This window comes from Amblyomma maculatum, chromosome 8 (genome assembly GCF_055883805.1).
Source record: "Amblyomma maculatum isolate TAMU_Amacu chromosome 8, ASM5588380v1, whole genome shotgun sequence".
Taxonomy (NCBI): domain Eukaryota; kingdom Metazoa; phylum Arthropoda; class Arachnida; order Ixodida; family Ixodidae; genus Amblyomma; species Amblyomma maculatum.
In genome coordinates this window covers 121,371,461-121,381,859 of record NC_139351.1, presented here as the reverse complement: position 1 = coordinate 121,381,859, position 10,399 = coordinate 121,371,461, and the positions used below count along the sequence as shown (strand labels likewise).

The 10,399-nt window shown below is 45.4% G+C and overlaps 1 protein-coding gene across 1 annotated transcript; it reads left to right on the top strand.

Annotated features, from left to right (window-relative positions):
• Positions 1 to 218: 218 nt before the first annotated feature.
• Positions 219 to 2,939, top strand: LOC146182384 (mediator of RNA polymerase II transcription subunit 22-like). The gene is made up of 2 exons (XM_084577474.1): positions 219 to 572; positions 1,951 to 2,939. The coding sequence occupies exons 1-2, from the start codon at positions 363 to 365 to the stop codon at positions 2,170 to 2,172; spliced, it is 432 nt and encodes a 143-aa protein (XP_084433600.1). The 5' UTR covers positions 219 to 362; the 3' UTR covers positions 2,173 to 2,939.
• Positions 2,940 to 10,399: the final 7,460 nt, after the last annotated feature.

Here is a 10,399-nt window from a genome sequence, read left to right as displayed (position 1 = left end):
AAGGCTAGATATGGATCGCGCTGGCTGGACCTCATTTTTCTTCAGTTTTCTTTTTAATCCTGCTACCTTTACTTCGCCTTTCTATTTTCTTTTATTGCATTATGCATACAGTTTTCTGTGAATTGTGATGCATTTTTCTCGCTCTTTGTTATTGTTCTGATGACCTGCACTTCAAAGAAGATTTCAATGGACGGCCGGCGGCAGCTGTATCGACAGCTGCATCGCCATTCGCTACTAATGGCGTCTGATAGATGTGCAAGTGATGCAAGGCTATAGTGCTATAGCAATTGTTTGCTAGTGGTATTTGATGCTTATGTACGTGAGTAATTTCTCAAGAAGTTGCACATTACAGCGCATATAAGATGGCCCAAGCGAAAGGACTCAGTCAGAGCAAAGAAGCCCTGTTGAAATCGTACACGAAACAACTTAAGGATGACATGAAATCAATGGTCGACAACTTCACCGAGATCATTAAATCCACGCGTGTTCCTCTGGAGGAAGAAGGACAGGTGTTGAGGCCCCTACAGGGAATACAAGACCACTACGAAATGACCGTCCGAGCGGCTAACATTGTAAGTTTGCTGTTGAGTTTCTTTTCTGGGCGAAGGCGCGCCTTGTGAATAGTGAATGTTTACATTTATTCGTACACATGCAGCGTAGCATAGCGATGCCAGTTCAACGCTGCGCACTTGGTTTCAGCGCGTGACATTCGCACCTTCTACATAATGCGCAAGCCAGTGAATGCAACGATGGCCGTGGAGCTTCACATACAATCAGTGCTGCATGATGTCTTGCACTCTCTCTCTCTCTCTCTCTCTCTCTCTCTCTCTCTCTCTCTGTTATCTAGAAGATGATAGCTCGCACATTTCGCACTATAGCATGATACAAGTATCAGGGACGTGCAGGTAGTTTGCTTCTGATCTGTAGATCAGTAGTAGCAGACATTAAGAAAGTGAATAAAGAAACTGAATTGTTCATCACAATTTCAAGGTAGCAATAGTTAATTGTGGCATTACTCCACAATGTGCAAGCCTGAGGTTTATTTTTAGGAATGAACTGGAGAAGTTATATTTGCAAATAAAGGAAATAGGTTTACCATAAAAATGTGGCCTATTATTTTTAGCAAAACTTTAGTACATTTTAATAGACAGTGCACAAGAGCTGTCAATGTAGCTGTGAAGAAAATAACCAACATTTCCACAGTGGTAAACTCATTTTCTTGCGTGTTGTGTTGGGCTTTTTGGCGCATAAGCAACTAAGGCTATCATGCGCCAAGAGCAAGGTTATTTCTTGTTTGTAAAAAGGGGAAACGCGTGTGTTCTAACTAGAGTTTGTTTAGAAAGTCTCCTTTTATGAAACGGGTTGTGTTGGTTTTTATGGCGCATAAGCTGCTAATGCAATGATGTGCAAAGTTCGAGGTTTTAATTTGTTTACTGCTGCACTCTTGATTTATTCTACAGTTTGTATAAGACATTTGCTTCTTTTAGAAAACTGAAAACACAAGACGAATCTACAAGTCCTTCTTTGCCTAAAATCAGTTTTGGGTGAAAAGGAATGTGTTGTTTGTAAAATGGGGTAAAATATTTTTTTCTTAGTGTTTCGAGACCTGTCCATGATAGTAAGGTGTGGTTAATAGTTAGTTGTTCTCCACGTTTTTCGCATTGAGGTTTGTCTCTTTTTGTCAGCGGAAAATTGTGGTTCGGGTGTGTGTGTCCAATGCGGAGGCGGCATAGTATTACTTCTATGAAACGTTCCCGATGCCGGCACGACATCCATTCTCCCAAAATGGGCTTTACCAAGTGTAGTTTGTTATCCACTTTACTATTCCAGGAAGACTGCCATTTTTTTTTTAGTTTGTGATGTACAAGTTTCATACAAGTTTTCTTGCCTGCACTCTCAAAAAACTGAACAAGGCACACTTGATTAATACACTTTTTCATCTTTCCTTAGGTCCGTGCTGGAGAGTCATTGATGAAATTAATATCGGACATTAAGCAGTACCTCATTCTCAACGATTTCCCTTTTGTGAACGACTCGATTGCCCAGAACAGTCAGCGTTTCTGCGCTTTTCAAATGGACTGTGATCAACGGCTGATGGCACTGCGGGATGACATGGCAGCTGAACTCTATGAGCTGGAAGAAGAGTACTACTCAACATGCTATAAACAATAAACTCCCTAGCAGCGAGGCTCTCTCTGCATCCTGTTACTGTGCCATGTTATGCTGTGAAATGTACTGTGTGTTTTATTTCACATTGTTTCATGTATTTGCATTCCTGCAATTTCTACAAAGTCCATTGTTTCAAAGCTGGTGGCATCATGAATTTTTCCTCTGCTCAAATGTGGACAGATTCTGCTGCCTTTGTCACTGCATACCTGAGGCAGTGCAGATAAAGCTTTAGCCCATCTCAAATTTTGCCGCAGAAGGACTTCATATGGAGTGATGCCCAGTACCGCATTATTATGACAAAGTGAATGCTGGTTCTTCCTCCCAAGAGTTCAAAGCAATAGCTTCTCATAGTGTTCAACACAAATTTTAATTTTGCTGTCGTGCAAGTAAATCTGAACTTACAATTTAGCTTTTCAACCTGAAGATTGAGACTAAAAACTTTCACTTTGTAGGCATCCATTCCATTTCGCCATTTGTCAATGAATGCGAAACAAACTGGTTGGCATCTTTTTGCATTGTGTTTTTCATTGTCAGCCTCGTCTTGCTATTGTCAGTGCTGCTGTATAAAGAAGTTGGGATCTTTTAAGCTGTTGATAGAACTTTTTCTCCGGCTTTTCTTGTAACACATTGTTGCAAAGTACGCCTGCAGACCTTAGTTGTGAAGATTGCTTGGCCAGTCGGCACATTTTCAGGTGTGCTTTCTGCTTATTTTGATCTTTGCACCCTTATAATAAACAAAAAGAATAATTCACTTGCAGCTTCCTGGCCATTTATTTAAAAAAAAGCCATGTGACTTGATTCAAGGAGCGTATGATGAGCTGCATGTTGATACTTGTCCAGTCTGCTTCTTTTCTGGCTCGGAGTCTTGTGCCTTACAGTGTTCTTCAAATCATGACTTCTTGGTGTTGTAGAAAACCCTAACTCAGCTTCTCAACTTTTTTATCGAGTTTAAAGTTCCAAAGTGACACAGGTTATGAGAGACACTGTAGTGGAGGGCTCTGGAAATTTTGGCCACTGGCGACTTGGGGCTTTTTTAACATGCACTTTATTAGTGATAAAAAGCATAACTGCATTTATTGTTAATATATGACCAGTATTAGTGCAATAGCATTGAAGGTCTTATCCACCAGTATATCTTGCGTCGGTATTGAGAAACAAAAATCACGACCATGCATGTGGCAGATGACATGGCCAGCTATTTATTCGTCGGTGGATTGCACAATGTCGTGATGCTTTTACTGTAAATGTGCCACTTGTACGTGGTGCGTACGCAGTCACCCTTTGAGTGTAGGGAAAGCTTATCGGGCTTCTCAGAAAACTCAGCTTGTATGGCAACCTCGCCAGAATGCAGCTTGTGTTGTGAGTGCCCAGTAATTGCTAGTCGCAAGCCGTAGAATGGATCAAGGCAAAAAGTTCACAAATAAAACAACTTTATGCAGCCAAGGGACGATACAGAGAAAATGGCAGATATTCGGTACACATGCACGATGATCACCAAAGCAATCGAAAGCATGCGAAGCTCAACTAAGCAGAGGTTGAAAAGCTAGCAGCAATAGTACACAAATGTACAGGGGAATCGAATAGCCGCGCACTTGCGGAAAGCCATTGCATGTAACCCGATCACGAATACAGGAATGGCACACGTGAAAAGCGACCTCGAGGTGGTGCTTCCTCTTCCTGCCGTTGCCTTTTTGCATGAATTTGGTACCGGTTTAGGTGCAATGGAGGCCCGCATGTGCGCAGCTGTGCGGACCCGTGTTCACGCTGTGACTGACTGTACGAGAGAGGCAAAACCAAATAAACACCAAATCGTTCACCGGACACTGCGACAGTCTGACGCCTGGAGAGTCGCGATGTGGTGGTCGTCCCGAAGACAGGAGTGCGCCGCCTCCCTGATCCATGGCTGATTGATCAACGAGCTGGCTCCGGAAGGCTTGCAGGTGCACTTCAGTAGAAAACTACGGCACGAGCTGATTATTGTTGGAGACTGAAGGAGGTGAAAGCGCACGGGCCTGCCAACTGGCTTCGGCTGAGCCGCCAACGCCGACTCGTACCGACAGAACAGAATTGACAAGAAGAAAAGTTAAAACAGGAGACGCGTGTCGCAACAGCCGTAGTCTGCCTAAAACCCTTGAATGAGCTAAAAATAGAGCAATCACCCCCTCCTGCGCCGCTCCTCCTTTCGCTTCTCGACAGTCGCTTTCTCTACGGGGACGCTCTCTGCATATATGCTCTCCGGAGTAAGCGCTTTTGTCACAATCTGTTCACGCTCCTTATGACTGGGGGCCGGAACTCGATAAGGCGTTACACTTGAAGGATTTCGTTCTTAACTGTCATACACTGTGCCGCGGCGCGCGTGACCGCAGTATAGCACTCTAGAAGAGGCATCGGATCATCTACCTCCGCTTGCGTACCTCAATCGCTCACGGGCCGCCTGCCAATTTGCACACAAATCCTTCAGCGTTTTAGCTAGGCTGCGAAAGCGAATCATCCACCAGAATTATGTACACCCGTGAGCAAAAGTAGCTCACGCGAACCGCTATTATTGTTTGTTTTTCCCGTAGAGAGGTGTGACAAAATTGACTGGGAAAGTATATTTAAGGGGGTTCCCTATGCATATCTCAGAAATAACCGCTTCACTCGCAAAAAAAAAAAAAAACTGGCGGGCTGTTTCCTCTGCCGTATGAAAAGTAACCTTACATAGTAATGTCTGGCTTTTTTTTAGCTGTAGTGTGCCAGGCTGTGTGCAAGACATTTGCTGTAGATCTTACCATTGCGCTGAAGCCGGAACTAGCACGCTTAGTACTTTCGACCGCACCAACAAGAAAAAAAAACGAAAAGGTCCGCTTTATCCCGGCCACTGCAGAGCCGTTCAGGTACGGGCCCCTCTATTCCCACTAAGGCCGCACCATGTACAAAATATTCACAAATTCATGTACGTGAACCAAGCTCGATCAACAAGGTTGGGCCAACCTAGTTATTGGCCATAGACAGGCCGACCTAGTAAGTCCCATGTAGGCCCGACGTCGACAAGTAGCCTGACCGATCTCGGCCCAAGTATAGTTGCCTAAGGTCGGGGCGAGGTTGGGTCAAGATCAGATGCCGACCTGGCAGACAATGACCATACTAGCAATGCAAAACGTTGCCTGAATAGTTTTAAATGACAGTTCGTAACGTTGTCAACAAAACATGCACGTTCGTTGTGAAAAAAAATGGTGAGCCTTGGAATATTCTGCAAAGCGGAAACAAATTTTAGACAGCAGATTGCAAGGAGCAGATGTCGCAGTGAACATAATTAACGTAATAATGGCGACTAGGTCCATCGTGTCAATCGTACAAAAGACCATGCCCGAAAGAAGCACAGCGAAACAAAACAGCATCGCGGTGCGCACACACACACATGCACACACCTAACAGTAACTTTCAGCGAGCTTATACATATCCCTCACATAAGGCACTCATTTCAGAGCCATGCAGTAACCGTCGCAAGTCGAGATAATTTATTTAAATCATTTTTAAGCTTGCGTTTATAAAGGAGAAAATAGAGGATATGCTCATGTTCCTGACAATTGTTATTCGCAAACTGCGCTTTGCCGCCTTTCTGCGAACGTTATGGAAATGCATTCGCTAAAACTCATCGGTAGTCAACAACGGCCCTACTTTGGGTCATGTTTGGCTGCCAAGCATTGGGTACCGACTAATTCCCTACCAATAACCGATAGCTGGCAGATTTTTTGGCCAACTATTAACCAGCATAACTGCAGCCAACCAGGGCCTCCGTTTGGGCCCGCATTGTTTGGCCGAGAATACCGGCTACCGAGCTCTGCCCAGTCGTTCACCGCGCCTCGGCTGTCGGCCATTTCGGTTGGGCTTTTAATTACTGGATAACTGAAGAATTGCCCACGGGTAACACGTAATCTGGCCCATGTCTTCTGACATCTATATAACGTTGAAGGGTAAGCCGTCACTTTAAATATATAGGCCTCGCCGGCAGTGGCACAAATTGGGATAGGGAACTTGACTAGCTATCGTGTCGAGTGACCGGATCCGATGGAGGCGAAATGCAAAGCGCCCAAATGGCACGCTGTGCAGGCGTCTTCCTCTGTCCTCCGGCTGAAGGCCAATGGAACGGCATCGAGTTTTAATTTTTTTTTTTGTGCCGCAGCATTGAAGAGCCATCGGCTCAAGCTAAGTTTCTGTGAACAGGCTGGTTTTAAAATCGAAGCGGCAAAAATGTGCCGCTCTAAAACGGTGCTCCATCAATCAAGCATTTAACGCAACACAACTGGCGGATTTGGCACAAGTTAATATCGCTGCGAAGTATTCCATGTCCATTTCTCTTTCTCCCTTAATTTGCCGCTGACACGGGGCGTGTCTAATTTTTCTGAAGAATAATCACACGGACCATATTCTACAATCTTCCCTATAATTAATTACAGTCCATCTATGAGTCCTCTTTAAGCTTCGCCGACAGCGGCGGGACCAGGATCTTCGCCCACCATCGTTATTCTTGGTTGTTCTACAAGTGAGCACTTTTGCTTGCCGAAGTACCGTCACTGCTATGGTGATGCATTCAAAAGATGCACTGAGGCTAACTTTTTTTCCACGCCAAAGGGATCACGCGTTGGGAAGCAGTTTAAGGTTATAGGTGCGAGTAGAGTCAAGGGTTTAACTTTCGATGAAGGTCGCGAGCACGAGTTTTTGAACTCTATAGTATACAGTTCCAGCGAAAAATTCAAATAAACGCACTGCGGAATAGGAGACACTTAGGAGCTCGAAACGAATTCGCACACAGTGTGAAGTGCGGCACACAAGATTAGTGATTTCGGAAAAAGGAATCCCTTTCCTGCCTCATAAGACGCGATCTCTGTGCTGCGTTAAAGTCAGCCCGGCCGATTCCGCGCAGCCAAACCTTCCCCCGTGCCGCATCTTGCTTCGCGAATGGCCATGTTGAACAGCCGCTTTCAGTCTACACGTGATCTGCACTCGAAAGTGCAGCGACACGGGAACGCTAGCCAACGGTTATATGCTAGAAATAGCACGGAATGAGGCACGAAACGGGGCTTTGTGCGCCGCTCGCTTTGTTTGGCACCGCGGGAGAGGAGATGGTAACCCGACAAGCAACAAAAAAGTGCGCTAAAACACGTGGCGGCGTTCGGCCACTGGGAGGATCGAATACCGTAGGAAGACGAAAGGGATTGAGACAGGCGGATTAGAGAATGGTCAGTCTCACGTTTCAGTAAAGGTAGAGGATCATGGATTCGAGTTCCCCGCACGCGTCACGGCAGACCAACGCTGGCTTATCCAGCGCGCGGTGGAGGCCGCGGCATACCAAGGGATCCCCGCCGGCCTCCTCTAAGCCAGCGCAACCGGTCCTTTGACTGGTCCCCCGTTTTTGGTCGCAATAAAAGATTTCACCACCACCACCCCTTGTCGATATATTCTCGAGTTCTCGACGACAAACGCCGCTAGCCTCATATTTAAAGCTTAAAAAAGTGCGTGTAAGCGAACGAGGTTCTGTCAGGGGAGCTACACACGGAAGCCTTTAATATTGTCGCGTTATACCCTTAAATGCTAAGCGTAGGTGTCCCTAAAGCTTTTTTTATTGGCAAAGCTCTAGTCACACAGGCGTGCATTCTGCCCTGTAAATTATGGCGTCACTCATAAGGCCTTAATTTCACAATCAATTAAATTGATTACAGTCATCTAAATTCATTATTCTCGCTCTGTTGAATTTAAAATTGGAAGTAAACCACCTGCCACAGATGACAAAGTGGCGGGAAATAAACCTCTCTCTCTGCATGTAATGGAGACGAAGGAGAGGCCGGAAGAATGAACCGGGAGGGTGACTACTGTAGGCGGAATGGAATGGAAAAAACTTTATTTTCTACTAATTCGATGTGTTTGTGACCAAATTTGCTGGTCACTTGAGCGACGTGGTCGATCCTCGGTCCAGGATGCCGCCCTTCACTGCTGCCATTGTGGCTCGGAGTACGAGAAATCTGCTCTTCCTCGTCCTCGCTCGCCAGCATGTGCTCCCACTGCGTCACATTCGGGCTTTCTATTTTGGGATCCATGTCTCCCTCAGGACAGGCCCGTGTGACGTGCTCGAGTATCGGTGTACCATGACTCCATGGGCATTCATCTTCATATTGCGTAGTGAAAAACTTGTGTAATTTGTTTAGGTGCGGATAAATGCCTGCTTGTAATCTGCGCCATGTCTACTGCCTCCTCTTGGGTTAGCCTTTTGTGTGGTGCTGAGTAGCGTTTTCGCTGGCCTCTTAATCTAGTATATCTGACTACGTGGGGATAACAGGGTCAAATAAGCCCATGATGCAGAGTGTTGAGTCCGCTCGGTCGACGTACCCTCGACCTAACTCATCTGCTGTCTCGTTGCCTCTCATCCTATCATGTCCCGGAACCCATACTATACTGTGTTTAGTGTTCGTTATATGTCTTGTCGTTCTTTGTAGAATACGATTGGCGATTCTGTCAATTCTGCCCTTTGTGTATACTTTCGGCATGCGTGATTGGAGTCCGTCACTATAGTGTGTCCCGTTGCATTGCCATGCGATATTGCCAGAGCGATCGCGGCTTCTTCAGCTGCCTCTATGTTTGGGTTGTTTATTGTTGCGCTGCACAATTCTTCACCTCCGTCGTCCGTTACCATGACGACCGATTTGCGTTGGTAACGGTACTTTACTCCGTCTGTGTAGACTACGCTAGGATTGTCGATGAATTCCATGTTCAGTGCTCGGACTCTGGCGTCTTCTGTTATGGTGGATATTGGGGTCCATGTGTCTGAGTATAGGTCGTACCCTTTGTTTTTGTTGTTTTCTTCCCTAATTGGTTCCTTGTCTTTTTGTGTGGCCATGGGCATGCCTAATTTCTCCATTAGGTCTCTTCCCGATCTTGTTTGGGGGAGTCTGTCCAGTTGAGTGCTACAAATTTGCGCTTCTCGCAGCTCGTCAAGTTGTTCGATATACCCAGTGCCATTAACTTTTCGGTTAGTGTGGACATCGGAAGTCTTAGCGCCGTTTTGTAAGGTTTGCGTAGTATGGTGTCAATTTGTAGGACCTCTTTCTTGTTTAGTTCAGTGGTAAGGTAGGCTGTACGTTACCCTGCTCGTGACGAGGCTGTCTATAAGCCTGACTCTTCGCACGATCCTGGCGACTGGATCTGTTGTATTCTTAAGGGAGGCAATGGTTATGCTACAGCGCCCTGTGCTTTGTAATCACATTGCAAGTACTATGACTTCCGTTCTCTCTGGTATTGTCTCATTTCCAAGTTTCAGGGTGATTTGGGAGTCGTACTTTCTTGTGCTTTGATTCGTATATAATCTAATTTTTCTAGAATATAGAATATATTCGAATATATTCTATATTCTAATCGCCCTTTGATGCCGCTCTCCTTTTTCAGCTAGGGATCCTGTGGTCGTCCATTTTGTTATGGCGTACACTGCGTAGGAGTTCTCTATCCTGTCGAGTTTTTTTTGTAAATCCTATCATCGCTACGTTGAATAGTAGTGGTAATATTACCGAGCCTTGCGGGGTTCTCTTGTTTGACGCCATGAAGCTCCCAGAGCTTACGTTTCCGATGCCTATCGTAGCCGTTCGGTCTGTCACGAAAGCTTTGACATAGCGGAAGGCTCTGTTTCCGCAGTTTATATTATTGAGACCTTCCATAATGGCCGCATGACCCTCGTTATCGAAGGCTCCTTTTATGTCGAGTGCTAGTACTATGCGTTCTCCAATTCTTGATATTTCACTGAGGACTTCCTCCTTTAACTGTAAGAGCACGTCTTGCGTGGATAGTCCTCTTCTGAAGCCAAAATAGATAGATAGATGGATGGATTTATTGAAAGGAAAGGCAGAGAGGTTGGCCGGAATGATTAAAATCTGGCCTACTACTCTCCACTGAGGAAGGTGAAGGGGAGAAGAAAGAGGGTCATGATGAGTGACGATGTGGGAGAAGGCATATGAAGAAATATATAGGCAAAATATGCAGACAGCCAAACATGACATTAGGGTAATATCCTTTGTCCTCCATGTAGTTTGTGATCCTTTCATTGACCACTCTCTCCTATATCTTCCCTGGGCAAGGGGTTAGGGAGATTGGTCTTAAGTTTTCGATTTGCAGTATTTTGTCCGGCTTTAATATCATAATTACCTCTGCATGTTTCCATTCTTTCGGCACGATTCCTTGTTCCCAAATTTCGTTTAGGTATTTG